This window comes from Nuphar pumila, chromosome 12, assembly GCF_984573655.1.
Source record: "Nuphar pumila chromosome 12, dmNupPumi1.hap1.1, whole genome shotgun sequence".
Classification (NCBI taxonomy): Eukaryota; Viridiplantae; Streptophyta; class Magnoliopsida; order Nymphaeales; family Nymphaeaceae; genus Nuphar; species Nuphar pumila.
Genome location: NC_143260.1, coordinates 105,274,891 through 105,290,483, shown reverse-complemented (window position 1 = coordinate 105,290,483; position 15,593 = coordinate 105,274,891). Strand labels below are relative to the sequence as shown.

At 41.0% G+C, this 15,593-nt stretch overlaps 2 protein-coding genes and 1 pseudogene across 2 annotated transcripts; 1 reads left to right on the top strand and 2 right to left on the bottom strand.

Moving 5' to 3' along the window:
• Positions 1-6,513: 6,513 nt before the first annotated feature.
• LOC149821457 (O-fucosyltransferase 28-like) lies at positions 6,514-12,253 on the top strand. Its single transcript, XM_089983083.1, has 8 exons — positions 6,514-6,918; positions 9,227-9,299; positions 9,404-9,474; positions 9,561-9,649; positions 10,090-10,222; positions 10,297-10,529; positions 10,611-11,087; positions 11,211-12,253. The coding sequence occupies exons 1-8, from the start codon at positions 6,529-6,531 to the stop codon at positions 11,398-11,400; spliced, it is 1,656 nt and encodes a 551-aa protein (XP_089839209.1). The 5' UTR covers positions 6,514-6,528; the 3' UTR covers positions 11,401-12,253.
• Positions 12,254-12,838: 585 nt separating this feature from the next.
• On the bottom strand, positions 12,839-14,903 carry LOC149821455 (fructokinase-like 1, chloroplastic). The gene has a single exon (XM_089982261.1). The coding sequence runs from the start codon at positions 14,853-14,855 to the stop codon at positions 13,737-13,739; it is 1,119 nt and encodes a 372-aa protein (XP_089838387.1). The 5' UTR covers positions 14,856-14,903; the 3' UTR covers positions 12,839-13,736.
• On the bottom strand, positions 12,964-13,632 carry LOC149821456 (fructokinase-like 1, chloroplastic; annotated as a pseudogene).
• Positions 14,904-15,593: the final 690 nt, after the last annotated feature.

The following is a 15,593-nucleotide window of genomic DNA, read 5'->3' as shown; positions in this document are numbered from 1 at the left end:
TGGGGGCGATAAAGAGAAAAGAGGTGTGGGAGGATGGAGTTTGTGTACGGTGGTGGTAGGGGTAGTGATGGTGATTTCTGGTGTGGAATATGGTGCGACAGTGGTGGTGATGCTGGCCTTGGTGTTGAAGAAGGGAAAGTGGTTGTGACAGCATAGGCAGAGGTAGTGGTGATTGATAGTGGTCTTGATGTTGGAGAAAGTGAAGCGGCAGCGAAGACAGGGTGGTGAAGAAGGGTATTGGTGGCAGTGGTGGTGGTGGTGGAATAAGGGAAGATATGTAGAAATGGAAAATAAAGTAGGTCCCTCGTTCTGAAAAAAGTTTTTTTTACTTATCAAAACTTGTCTATAAAAAGTAAAAAAAATAAAACTTCCAATCATGAAAAGTTGTTAGCAAGGAGCCGTTTATAAATACATCCAAAGATAGAGAATTGATTGGCCTTCATCTACTTTTTCTTATTTTCCTGCAACTATAAAAGTATTAGTTCTTACTTCAGTCTTAAGCTTTGGATGGTTTTCTTTGGCAAAAGTGGATATGCAATAGCGTATTTTTTTTTCCTAAGATGAACTCTGCTAACAAGCTTTTGAGCAGGGAATGGAATGACCTTCATGCCATAGATTGACATCCTAATTATGACAAAAACGGATCTCTAGCATCATTGTTATTGTGATACGATGAGCTCGTCTTGTGCCAGTGTATTTTGAAGATTATGTGCCCTTAGTGCATTTTTAAATGGATTGTAAAGATTACGTGCTCTTAGTTGCAGAATGTGACATGAACAACAAAATTATAGCTTCTTTATAGCTTGGGAATTGGAATTTTAGTTTGTTACTTTGTAAACATAGGAGGCCGGTTGCTGCAACTGCAACCTGCAAGTAGCACACTGCAGATTCATGGTCTGACTGCATTTACCTGATAATCCTTAGCATGATTTCTTTTGCATGTACAAGGTCAGTAGTGGTTGGAGGGGATGATGAGAAATGGTAGAGCGGGGAATTTATATAATATGAGGTGGCAATGTCCTCAGCGGTTAATTGAATTAGAAATATGTGTGCTTACCTAACACCATCCAGCCATCAGGAAAGTTGTTTGGCCCTTGGGAGGCTTTAGGTTACAAAAAGAGAGTATAGCCTGTTATGTCCAAGTGTAAAGTCACTTGATGCATAAAATCATGACTACATGTAGTTTGGCAGTTGCTATGGAAGAACATAATGGCTGCATCTTCTTTTAATGCTTAAGAATGGATGAACATTGCCAGTGATGGTGTGCAACTTAGAGCCATTTAAGTTTTATTCTTTGAAAATTTGCATCTCTTGGTTTCTGTGAAATCTGGTTTTGAAGGGGATCTGATCCATATAAATTTTCTGCTGGTCTTTGAATTTTTATAGAGTGAATCAGTTGGTAGCTGAGGATGGTTAAGCTAGCTTGAACATTGGGCTGAAATGATGCCAAAGATTGATCCATCTCTCCCAAGTTGTAGCTATGATGCCATAAGATCACATCACACACAGCAGGAAGATGAATATCACAAGGCAAAGAAACATGGTTCGGTTTGTAGAAAGAGTATACAAGATGAGGTGGCTATGCGAGGCTCAAGATTACAAGATAACCATGCCAAAATTAGTGGCAAAAATTTAGGCAAGAGATAGGACACTGATCTTAAGGAGAGCATCCTTAAGCTGGACACAATTTTCTGCTTCTATCTGCTAGTGTCTTCTTTGTTTGAAATGGCTTCTAGAATCTTCTCTGCATTTTGGTGACTTAGGATCAAGATATTGATTTGGATCCAATATGTATGTTCTAACAAGGGACTCCTTATGGAAGCATTGAGATCGTTAAAAGTTGGTGTGGATCTCACCGCATCATCTTTCTCCTGTAGTTGGTCATTCAGGTTGATGCTGATGATGATTTGCAACAGGAGGACAAAGGTTCCAACAAATACTGGGTCATAAATGTAGAGGTCCCGCTCTACAGACTCAGGTGCTCCATTTGCATTAAGTCCTTATCAAATATAAGCATTTTCCCTTCTCAATATTTCATCTTAGTTTCTTCATTTTCCTTATTATTTATATTTTGGCTTCTCTTTCAGCGCAGGGATCCAGTCGTTTGATGTAGGATGGGTTCCATCCTACATTCAATCCTAACCATCCAATTGACTGTTAGGATTGGTCCACACTTTCACCTGGATGTGGACTAATCCTAGATGGCTAGGATCTAAGCTGGACGGTGAGGATCAACATTGGATTGAACCCATCCTATGTCAAGGGACTGGATCCTTCCTCTTTCACATATTCTCTCATTTCTTTGTTCTCCTTTTCTCGTTTTTTTATTCATTTATGGTGTTCTTGGATGATTGTCACACACACACACACACACACACACACACACACACACACACATATATATATATATATATATATATATATATATATATATATGAAAATGGAAACTACAAAATGGGCACAGTGCTAAATCAAACATGTTATTGGATTTTTATTTTTATTTCTTTTAAATTCTGAGTCTATAGATGTGTTCTAACATGATTGATTTACTAGAAATGACACTCGTATCATGTATTTTGGATGAAAAAGTGATATTTAGAGCTTAAAATTTCATGAAAATTGTAGGCTTTTGATTTTTGAAACCTTATAAAAACTTATTAATGCATCCTCGACAAATGCGCCAAGAAGTGATTCATTCTGTAAATTCTGAAAAAACACAGTAAATCCATTAGCATGTTTAATTTAACACAATACCCATTTTGTAGGTTGTTTTTCTCTATATATAACCAACAAGTAGTTGGCATAATCGGGTTGGTTACAGGTTCACGATCCAATCAGTTTGTGTAAACTATTTAATTTGTAGTGGTTTGACTCAATCAAGAGTCATGTCATGAGTTATTTTAGTGTACAATGTGACACAACGTGTCATTGAGTGCGTATCTTGCTCTGAGGCCGTTCATCGCCTACGGCATCCCAAATATCATGGAGGAAGTATTTTTTCAGCTGTTGAAAAAAAATGAGACCAATATAAAAGGCGTAGAATTCGTCCATGGTATTTGGGATGCCGTTAATCGCATAGATGAAAGTCATCAGAGCAAGCACACTACCATCAGTGCTTACAGAAGACTTGGCTTGAGCACAAGCGACAAACACGCAACTGTCCATCACAAAATTCTCCGAGTAAACGAAGGTCCATCACGACTCTAATTTTCTGCAAATGGGTCGACTGTAGAACCATCAAGACTTTAAAGTCCTTTGTGAACGCTCCAGTTTGAATATGGCAAGATTTGACTTGGAAGCCACCAAGTGCCACCCAAGAATTATCGTCCCCCTACCATTTTAATGATCCAACTTTCACAACAAAAACCCACACTAAGGCCTTGTTTGTTTCAGTCTCATGCAAGGTATAGGCTTTACATGGGAAATGGGCATGAACATTGATTTCTAAAAACGGCTACCAACCCATGTGAAGGTTTTCATTTATATAAGGGGAGGTACGAGCGGATTTTTGTATAGAAGGTGATTGGTGGTGAGAAAAGCGGGAGTCCACTTGCACCCGCATGACACTTTGACACACTGATGATTTGATTTTTGTTTCATTCATGACAGGAAAAGATTATGTTAGGGTTGCTAGCTCAACACTTTTTCATGTAAGTTTCATGAAACAAATGAGACAAGGAAAAGTTCAAAGAATCCTAGGCACCTTCCTTGAAGGAAACCCACTCGGATTGTCTTTGGAGATTTGGAAATTTTCCAAACCTTAGCTGTTTGATTAGGTAGGGATGCCAATGGCTCAGCTTCGGGACAGATAGCTGAATGGACCCGAGTATTTGGGCAAAACCAGATGCTGAATCATAATCGGACTCGGATTTGGTTTGAGCCATTATACATGAGCCTGAATCCGAATCCTAGTTCGGGCTTGATTACATGATCTGGTTAGGGTGTATGCCCTGATTAGATTCAGATTTGGTAGAGCCCCTATACATTCATATGAATCTGAACCTGATTAGGACACATGGGATTATACCTGATCTGAGTCCGACCAGTTTACATCCATATTTCTGATAAAGTGATATATGAGGCTTTGCTGAGACCTTACTGAGCCCACTCAAATGAGAGTCCTTGTTTGACCACATTACAAGCTACCAAGTACCAAGTGAAGTCAAGACCCAAGGGGTTTGGCATAATGGGATGGGCCTAGACCGTTTGATAGGTGGGCGGTCTAGGTTCAAATCCCATGGTCGTCACCCCTTGCGTAAGCCGAAGCTTGGTGAGTCCCTGGTCGAGGGGTAAGCCCTCAGAGTTTTACGCCGAAATGAACAGAGACCTAAGTATGGTAGGCTGAGCCAACATGGCTCGGTCTGCTTCTGCAGTGGTTTCTCGGAGTAAAACTCGAAAAAAAAAGTACCAAGTGAAGTTTTACACTTAGTTTTTTATATAAGACCGGTACAGCGACCGTATGGTAGGCAGAGCCAGAACGGTTAGGTCTCTTATCCTGAAGCAGTTTCTTCAATTAAAAAAAAAGAGTGCTTAGTTATTTACTACAACCCCCTCACTTTGTCAGTCTCTACTGACTTGGCCATGTTTGGACTTGATCCAAACGACATATCACATATGAGCAATCTGGCCTGCAATCTTTAGGTAGTTGCCTAAAGAAAAATAACCCATCAAATTCGAATCAACTTGTGTGGCCTTATGCATAAATCATGACCAAGTTTCCATTCCCTTCTGCCCTCCAAGGGGGGCCTTTTCACTAGGGTTGCTAATATTTGCCAAAAACCCAAGAGGCAAAATCAGAATCTTGATCAAGGTCATAGACCAAAACATACATGAAAATGAAAGTAGATAACAAAATGACTGATGAGTTTGTTATCGACATAAAAAGTGCCTTTTTATTCTTGCTAAGTATGTACGTTGGTTAACATCAAGCCTTCTCCCAATTGCAATGGCATCAATAACTAAAAGGTATTTGCTACTCTCTCTCTCTCTCTGTGTATATATATATATATATATATATATATATAATCTAGTTGAAAAATCATCTTATCCACTCAATTTTACCTCATAGATGTGTTCAACATGCTTTTTTTTGCTAGAAACGACACTTTGATTTATATTTTTTTAAATAAAAGAATGATTCTTTTTAGTCATAAAAATGTTGGCACATTGTAGGCCATTGATTTTTAGAGCCCATGAAAAACACATTTATATGTTCCAAAGACATTAAAAATGCAAAATTTGGATGCTAAGAAGAGCAAATTTTTTTTGAAAGATCAGTTGCTTGGGTTTGCATTGGTTTCAATTTCTTGTTGCTGCAAATGGTGGACTAGGTCAGGAGTTCTCGTTCTCTTCAACAGACCTCTTCCATTCTCCAGCAGGTTTTGTCCAGTTATCGCTGGCAAGCCTTGCTTACAGTAGGCATTCACCGGATGTCATGGTGACTACCACAGAACCAACAATTTTGTTTCAAGTGATTACAGTAAGATGAAATTTTCAGACCTGCAGGTTGCTAATGAGAATGAATGCATGGTTTATGAGTATTTTGTTATGGCACAGTAATCTATGATCAATATAAACCTTGAGCCAGAATAATCAAGATAGTCGATATGTACATAAAGAGTATACAAGAATTCAGTTTGAGATCAATGTAATCAGTCATGTTGCAAATCATAATCTGCACCACATTCTTATATAAAAATATCAATTCTTTTTTTTTCTTCAAATTATCCAAATTTTAAACATTTTTTAGTTTTTAAGTTAAATAAAAAATCTATATTTGAAGTTAAAATCTATACTAAACGTGTTAAAACACTTATATGATTAGGCAGATCAGGATCGGGTCATACTATTCAAAACAAAGTAATCCAACTCATTATCCATGACTGTCCAAGTTATATGCAGATCGTCATCAAACAACAAATATTTGCAATACAACATTCTAGTACGATCCAAACAAATGTTGAACAATACTAGAAACACAACTTCCGATACTTAAAAAGCCATCAAAGATACCCGTAGAGGACAAAAGGTAAGCCAAAGGAGCATGCGCCAAGAACTTAAGCATTAAGTAAGATTAAAAGTACGATAAATAAAATTAAATAAACAATATATATATAACATGAACTAAACAGAAACCGCCAAAAAGAGCTAGCGCCCATTCACAAACCGTACACTACGATCTCGAATGCCCCCAAGGGACTTCTTTCTCAACTAGGCCACTCCCAACCATCCATCTTCCAGTGATGGATAAGCGAGACTTAATACTAACCCAACCATCCATATTATAAAAGAGAGATTAAAAAAAAAATATTCAAATGGTCTTATTATAGATGCTCCGAATCCTAGGGATCTTTCTGGTTAATAACCTCCCCTTCTCTAGACTTTTTTATTCTCTCTCTAGGAAATTAAGAAACAGTCATTAACCAACAATTTTCTTGTCCTCCATAGTGTATCCATCTGTTATTTCGGCCAGCTCAGGAACGGTAACGGGCGGAGGAGAGGTTCCGTAACGAGTCTGTCGCCTGAGCGATGGCAAGGAGGAGGCACTCCGATGCAGTGGAGTCGGACCAGTTCCCGTTTCTGGGCGACGACGTGGATGGCGGGCGCCACCCGTTACTGCAGCGGTCGCGGGCCATCGCTGGTGCCGTCCGGCGGGCGCTCGCGACGAAGCACGCCGGGAGGAAGGCCATCGGCGCCCTCACGCTGCTGCTGGCAGTCTGGTGCTTCTTCAATCTGCCAGCGGTGATCCCCGGCGACCTCGACGTCGGGCCAGGGGGGAGCGGGAAGGGGAAGGAGGCGGCCGCCGCCCGCGTCGTGGTGCAGGCGGTTGCCGGCGGCGATGCCATGAACGCGCAGAACGCACTCGCCGACGACGAGCGGCCGTTATCGAGGCGCCGGGCCAGGAGCGAAGAGTTAACGGTCTCTCTCTCTCTCTCTCTGTCGAATTTTTCAATTTTATGTGGAAAAAATGACAATTGTCATGATTTTCTCTGTGTTCGTCATGCCGTGTATGTGGGAATCTCTCTCTCTCTCTAGATTTTTTCTGTGTTTGTCATGATTTTCTGTGTTTTCTTAGTGGTGTTGGTCGTGATGTATCGGGATTTCGTGAACTTTTTTTCACTTTTTTGAATGTTAGGAATCTGCGGTTATTGGGAGGATCGATTTGTATTTTTGTGTGATTGGTTTTCAAAATATGTCTTTTAGATGTTGGTTGATCGAGTTTTCATTCGATTTTCTATTTGTTTTTCCATTTCTGGTTTGTTGGTGCTTTCGTGTAGGAGTTTCAGGGTGACACGAATCGGGTCGGTCGTTTTCCGGTCTCTTGTGATGAGAGTGGACTTGGATGGATGATGCAGGAGTCCTAGAAGGATTATAAATTTATATCTTCACTGTAGGGATCTTGTAGTTTATTATGTTTTTTAGGTCTCACAAATTCTTCTCTATATATATCATAAGAAAATCTGGATTTTGGTAGCCTCCAAACTTGACCATAAACCCTGCCATCATATAGTCATCTCCTTGGTGGGCCTAAAAGGACCATCTTTTATTGGAGAAATGGTCCAAGGGTTCCATGTTGATTAGTGTGAATGGCTTGGACCTAGTCTCTTATTCATAGTTGCCTGGCCCCAGCATGCGGTGGGTTGGTCCGGTTGTGTACTTGTTCTAACAGTCTACTCAAACTCAACTGCATGGTGACTCTGATTTGGATCTTCTTGAGCCTTCTAATTTAGTAGTTGGTCAATCACTAGAACAGGATGCTGAACATCCATCGTTACTCTACTAATTTCAACATTTTCCTTTTTTAATGTTATTGATGCACCTAGCCCCAAAAGGGTTTGGCGTAGTGGGATGGGACCTAAGTCACTAAACGGGTGGTCTAGGTTCAAATGGCATAGGTGTCACCCCTTGTGCAAGCTGAAGCGTGGCGACTTTCTGAGGGCAAGAAGTAAGCCCACGGAGTTTTACACTGTCAGGATAGCAACCATAAGTATGGCAGGCAAAGTCAGCAGCGCGGCTAGGTTTCTGATCTTGGGGATGGTTTCTCTGTGTAAATATAAAAAAAAAGTTATTGATGCAGCTAAAAGCATCAGCTGCCTGAAAAAAAGTGCAAGGCTTATGCAGCATTCCCTATTAGCTATGTTTGGGAGCCTTGCGTTGGAATGGACACACTGTTTTCATGTGTTTCTGAAATGTGGGATGGTGTTGCCAAAATGTGTTGGGGGATAAAATTTGCCTAAACTTTTTTGTGAATGGTGTTCATTTTTTTTATGGTGTTGAAATGTGGTCTTCAGTCTATGCCAACTGTCAGTGTTTTGGCAACACCACTGCTCCCAAACAAGCAGAGGATGTTGAGAATACCACAATGAACCACCAATGCAGAACTCCCAAAGAGTTGGATGCCTTGCTACTGTACAGGCAAACACAACTCCCACTGGTATACGAAATTTTGGGTGCACCATAAGCATGTAGAGACACTTTTCAGTATAGCACAAAGTGCAGATCAGGTGCAAAGAACCTTGGATGTCATTCATCGCCAAGATGAACAATACCCAGAAACCCACCAAAGACTTCATGTTTTAAACAAATCATAGCTGCTCATTTTGCAGCCATCGATTCATACGAAAAGTGTACAGCGGCTTCTCAAAGTCATGTGGGGCTCATCCAGGTGAGGACCATTTCTTTGGTGGTGGTCACCATCAAGATGAATGACATCCAAGCTTCCTTGGACCTGATCCACACTCTATGGCACAGCCCAGGCCCATGACTCTATCAACACCATCACCAGTCATAGCTTCCCACCAAGCACACCTTTGCATATTCAAGAAGCAGCGAGCTTTTCACTTATTATAATGCCTAACTCTAGGCTGTATTGAATTTTGGAAGGCTTATTCATATACTGAATGCTGTAGACATGATCCTACGCCTTTGAATTGTACACTCCCCAATCAATATATGTGGAAGTTGTAGGTCATCTGCCAACGGGGCTGCTGGTTCCTCAGTTATATGAATAAGCTGGACCAACATAATTAGGTTGGTGCCACAGCTGAAACATACCAAGCCGTTTCAGCAACAACTTGAGCAGTACCAGCCATACTGACAACCATTTTATCTCAAAGATGAATCTCTCTAGTGATAGTGATCAGTAATGCTGTAGAAGGTGCCCTGTTTTTACCAGCTTTAGCTTCCAGATAAACCTGACTTTTCTAGCTTTGATAAATATGAGCAGGTTACAGATATCTGGTTGAAGCCGAATAGTTATAACTATTATCAATGTATCACGCAGCCGAAAAATCGCATAAGTATGCAATTTTTTATCCCTTTTTCGGTTCACAGAAAAAAATTATCAATATCTGTTAGAAGAATGATTTCAGAGTGTTCTCTTGTCGCTCTTGTAATCTTGCAGGAACAGGATCAGGCACGAACGGATACATTTTGGTCCATGCAAATGGTGGATTGAATCAAATGAGAACAGGAGTATGCTACCAGTTTCTTTTCTGTTAGAACTTTGCTAGGAAAATATATCAAAGAATGTCTTACCTTTTGGATTAATTTATTTTCAGATCTGCGACATGGTTGCGATTGCTAAACTCATGAATGCAACACTAGTTCTCCCATATTTGGATCATCAATCCTTCTGGACAGATCCAAGGTAAATATTGCTAGCAACTCTTTTTGCCATCCTAATCACACGGGCTCCAGGACCCAACATGCGATTCTGGCAACTTAAGGGTGATTCCACAGATTTCTTTGATATTCTTGTTTTGGATTCCAGTTCCTTTTGGAAACCACTCGAAAAAACAAGAGAATTCCTCTCATTTCTTTCCATATCCATTTGGTTCTCCATTCCTTCCAAGTCATTTCCTTCTATTCTTCCCAAATACCACCTTCCAGACAGACCCTAAATGGACTTGACATAGAATGGAAGTGCAAAGCCTGTAATCAAGAGTGACAAGTCACTTGGGGATCAATTTTGAGATTGTAAGATCATGAGATTGTTCCCGACTGTTGATCTTTGTTCTGTGATTCCGAACATGATAAAGCATATGGTACCTAGAGCATGAATGCACTAAACATTATATTCTCTTGCAGTGAGTTCTCAGACATTTTTGATTCGGAGCACTTCATAAATGCCCTAAAGGACGATATCCAGATAGTGGAAACTCTACCACCAGAGTATAAGAATGTGAAGCCATATCCAAAAGCACCCATTTCATGGTCAAAGGTGAGTTCTTGCCATAATCCTTAAATGGATGAATAGACTTCATCTAAGCCCCTATGGCTTACTTCTGCTGGCAGGCTAGCTATTACAGAGTCGAAATGGCAAAGATATTGAAGCGGCACAAGGTTATAAAGTTCACACACTCAGACTCTAGGTTGGCAAACAATGGCCTTGCTAGTACAATCCAAAGGCTGAGATGCCGCGCCAATTTTAAAGCACTTCGATATAAGCCAGAAATAGAAGAGCTGGGAAAGAAACTCGTTGCTAGGCTGAGAAATGATGGCAGTCCCTATATTGCTCTCCATCTAAGGTAAACCCAGCTGCATATATATGAAATTGCACACAACAGGTTAAGGCAAAAATTTAAGAAGGCGTTTTACATCTCTGGCAGATACGAGAAGGACATGTTAGCCTTCACTGGCTGTAGTCACAACCTAACAGAAGAAGAGGCAAAGGAGCTACAGGATATGAGATACAGTGTAAAGCATTGGAAGGAAAAAGAGATTGACAGCAAGGAGAAACGAATTCAAGGAGGGTGCCCGATGGCGCCAAGGGAAACCACACTTTTCCTGAAGGCACTGGGTTACCCTTCCACAACAACCATCTATGTTGTTGCTGGGGAAATCTATGGTAAACAAAGCATGGCTGCACTTCAAAGCGAATACCCTAATGTTTATACACACATGACACTAGCAACAGAAGACGAACTGCAGCCTTTTAAACGGTACCAGAACAGGCTTGCAGCACTTGACTACATCATAGCCCTGGAAAGTGATGTCTTTGTCTACACATATGATGGGAACATGGCCAAAGCCGTACAGGGACATCGGATGTTCGAAGGCTTCCGCAAGACTATCAACCCAGACAGGTAAGACTAGATATTCATAGTTTAGATACCCAACCTGAATGATACCAACCAGGAACATGCTTTAGAACTGTTTAATAGGCCATATATGAATGAATAGTAACAAATTCTATTATTTTGCATCAGGCAAAGCTTTGTGAAATTAATAGATCGCTATGACCGGGGTGAGATAGTGTGGGAGAACTTTTCATCAAGAGTGAAGCAAATACAGTCAAACAGGCTTGGAGCTCCTTATCCAAGAGAACGGGGACCACTCCCAAGGTTGGAGGAAAGCTTTTATGCTAATCCATATCCTGGTTGCATATGTGATAAGTAAGTCTCAGAGTAGCCAAGGAACGGGTTTAGGATGAATATGCGGGTAGTTCTGCAAAAAAATTTTGGAGTTTTTAGAGTACGAGTTATGTGGAGCTGTGTCTGTAAAAAGGATCAAAGCAGGAAGGGGGTCTTCGCTGCTCAAAAGAGGTTACCAGATGAAAGCTTGAAGTATTGGTACATCAAAACTCGAGGCCTACCATCAGCACAGGTAGCTCTGCAAGTTGGGAACTTTTGTACGAGAGAAGAGCGAGCCTGCAGACAGGTCTGTTTATCCCACAAGTGGTAGTCCATAGAAGATACATGTATACATAGATAGGCATGAGATATACTCTTGTGATCATCAATTCTTTAAGAGTAATTTAAAAAAAATGCCTAACTTATCAGCTATTTATAAGAAGCTGCCTGACATTCGATTATTACATTTAACTGCCTATTTTATTTGAATGGCTTTCAAATACCTATCTAAAGTATAAAATAACATTTCTATCCTTTTCTTATAGATAAGCTCATCTTAGATCATAGTCTTTTGTTAAACAAAACAACAATGATGGCATTTCAGACACCTTGTCTAAACAAGGGTCAACCGAATGATTTTAAGAGAAGTGTGTCTTTGAAACATACATTACAAAACTAGGCAGCTAAATATAATAAGTGAAATGTTAGGTGGTTTTCTGTGAATAGCAGATAAGTTAGGCGGATTTCAGTAAATTACTCATTCTTTAAATTTTTTTTTCCTTTTTACATTAAATGCCAATTAAAATAGAGGCATTCTTCAATAAAACAGGCAATATGGAATCTCAGTGCAAGTCATTAACCTGCACTTTGTTATACAGCATCAAATAATGAATATCAAGGAAAAACCTCTCTCTCTCTCTCTCTCTCTCTCTCTCTCTCTCTCTCTCTCTCTCTCTCTCTCTCTCTATGTGGTGCGTGTATGAGAAGGAAAAGAGCAATCCTTGTATACAACTATATATGTGTGTGTGTGTGCAAAACAGAGTTATCGAAAATGCCTAGCCTAGTGGGGAAGTGCGCTTCTCCGAAGCGCGTTTCGAAAGTGCGAAATGTCGCGCTTCCGAAAACACGCTGGGAAGCACACTTCCCCCATGCTTCCCCCTTTTTCATTTTTTTTTTTGGTATTTTTATTTTTATTTTACTTTTTTTTTCGCTTCCACCTCGCTTCCGAGACAATTCTTGATTCTCTTTTAAATTGTCCCACGCTTCCCGCTTCCTAAAATTTTGAAAGTGCCACGCTTCCCGCTCCCGCTTCCTGTAACGCTTCCGGCTCCCGCTTCCTCGACTGGCAACCATGGTGCAAAATTTATGGTTCACTTGAGATATCTTCAATGTCATAAAAGCAATAACATCCATGCAAGTATTTAAAAAAAAAGGGGGGGAAAGAGAAGGAGCTGCAGCATGGATAAAGGGCACAAATCCTCATAAACAGCAAAAATTTCAACCTTTACTTTTAAAAGGTCAGAAGAAGAGTCTATTCTCAGTATACAAAAAGGTCATGAACCACATCCTTTTCAATGGGGAAGATCCATCTTTCTAGAGAATAAAAGTCTTACCACATGGAGGGTACATATACCTGCTCTTTCAAATTCTGTGTGGCACTTTCAGTTGGAAACCCTCTCATTGCACCGATTGTCCACTGAGATATAATTCCTGCAGCAATTGCAAATCGAAGATCTCTCTCCAGTTTGTCTTGATCCTCATAGACCTCTGGGTGCTCAACTAACTTTCTCATGATACCTGCCACAAGAACATCTCCTGAACCAGTTCTATCACATGTAAACGGAGTGATTAGAACAACTTCTGTACCAATCACTGACCCCTCAAAATGTGGTGTATAGTAATGAATCCGAAATAATCCATCTGTAATGAAAAGGATTTTTATGTTAGCATGCCATAATGGAGATATCTCTTCACGGGTGTAATGATAATAGTCTCGCCGCCTCTTTGTCTGATCATAGCTTTCCGCATAATACTGAGGCCTGTACATCTTTTTCTCATAGTATTCCTCATCGAGCAAGAATTCCAACTCTTGCTTGGTTAGTTCAATGATGTTTGCCTGGTTTCAAGCCTCCTTGATTGCTTCCCTCGTCTCCTCTCGGGACCTCCAGAGAGGCAACGGCAAGTTCAGATCAAAAAATATAAGACCACTAAATTTTTTTGACAACCTTATTGCTCTAAAAAGTGCAGTATGCATGGATGGCGATGTCAGTACTTCCGAATTGAAATGGAAGATTTTAGCCTGGTTCAAACTTATAAAGATCAGAATTAGCCCCAACAAAAGGGTAGAAAACAATCAACAAGCCATAGAAAAACACGCGGTAGCTACCCAAGTACCTCTTTCAAAACGGCAAGATTCAATTCTGAGCTCTGAAGTGAATCCTCTGCACATTCTTTCACAGTCTTCATACTCAGCTTGCCATCCTCACAGATGATCTTCATATACGAAAAAGCTGTCTTTACAGAAGGATCGATCTTCACTGCCCGAGTCTGGACCTTCTCTGTGTTCATCTTATAAACCAAATCGTTCCCGAATTCATCGTCTCCAACCTTACCCATGAAAGCCGCCCGCCCTCCTAAACGAACATGGGCAATGGCCACATTTGAGGGCGGGCCTCCGGGTGCCCTCACGAACTCTGGAGGGCTCCATTGGAGGCCTTTCCAAGTTGAATAGATATCTGGATGCATTTGGCGCTCAGACACCCTTACAGTAGGCACAAACTCTCTCTGAGCAGCGCCAAAACAGCAAACCAAACCCGGCGATTCGTAAGGGAAGTCCATCATATCGTCATAATCATCTTCTACCTCACCTTTACTTAGTACATTTTCCTTCTTTTCCACATCAATCTCTTCCACCTTCTTCAAACTCTTCGTCTTGTTGGTAGAACCTTTCTTCCGGCCTCTGCCTGCGGGTTTCGCCGAACTCCAATTATCATCTCCTGCATCCGCTGAGGGCCCAACCAACTCCACTCCTCGAGATTTTTTGGGCGTCCTTTTCGATTTCGGAGCTTCTGCAGAGCTGTCCGCCATGGCTTCCAGCGATTCCACCAAATTGGAAGTCGTTCTCGAAGCCCTAATCGTCTTATCGGCACACAAAGCTCCAAATTTTCCCAAATTGGGTGCCCTGAGAATTCCCTCAGTGTTCGCCAAACGACCAACATGAGACGCCAGGATTTTCTGGGGTCCGTTTGATCGAAGAACACTAGACAATGGGCTCTTTGCTGTCTTGTTCAAATTTTGTGATGTTGGTGTTCCAATAAGCATCGTTTTCGAATAATTGAGAGCATTTTGTGACCTAACCGCTACTGTTTTTCGCGAGCGAAGAAGGCTGGAAGCAGGCAATGCATCCAAGGAGTATGCACGAGAAGGAGGCTTCAAAGGCGAAGGGGAGGGTAGAAGGAGTACCTGAGCGGAAGAGGGGGGAAGAAGAGCTGCAGACGCCATGATAGACTCAAGCACCCTCCGCCATACCCCTCTCTCTCTCTCACACAGAGGAGTGACATCACTTACCCCGACACTGTTTAGCATGGATGAAGATGGGTCGGATATGGTTCGGGTTGTTAAGACGCCAAATTTAGCCCGTTTTATCCAATAAGATCCATCCATATTTCACTCTCATGCCATCCATTATCAGATTATTTAAACAATGAAAATTTTATAAAATGCACGCCTAACTTTAATCTATTTGCATACAGTCCGCTACAAGAGCTTAAACAGCGAGACAGAATCCAATAAAGAACAAGCTAGGGGGTAGAAGGATGTTTGGTTGTCAAAGCAATTGTTAGACCTTTTTCACTTGCCACCTTGGTTATCAGAATTTATTTTCATATGAAAATATGCATAGAACTACCTATAGGTCATTCAGCTCAAACTCCATACAAGTCAAAAAAACACCATCTCCACCCGTTCAATGATGTGATTTTGGACATGTTGCAACAATTCCAAATCCCATGCCTCATCTTCTCACAAGAGATTCTCACCCATATTTGCTCAACTCAAAAGATATCTTATACTGAAATCACATCCTTCAGTATGAAAGTCACATAGCCCAACAGCCTGCACCGCTACAACCCCTCTCCATTCCACTCTTAAAAGGAAATGGATTTATGCCCCCTTAGGCATGCTCACATAACAAGAGTCGTTACCCCTCCTGCTATGAATCAAAATGAGAGTTATTCTTCA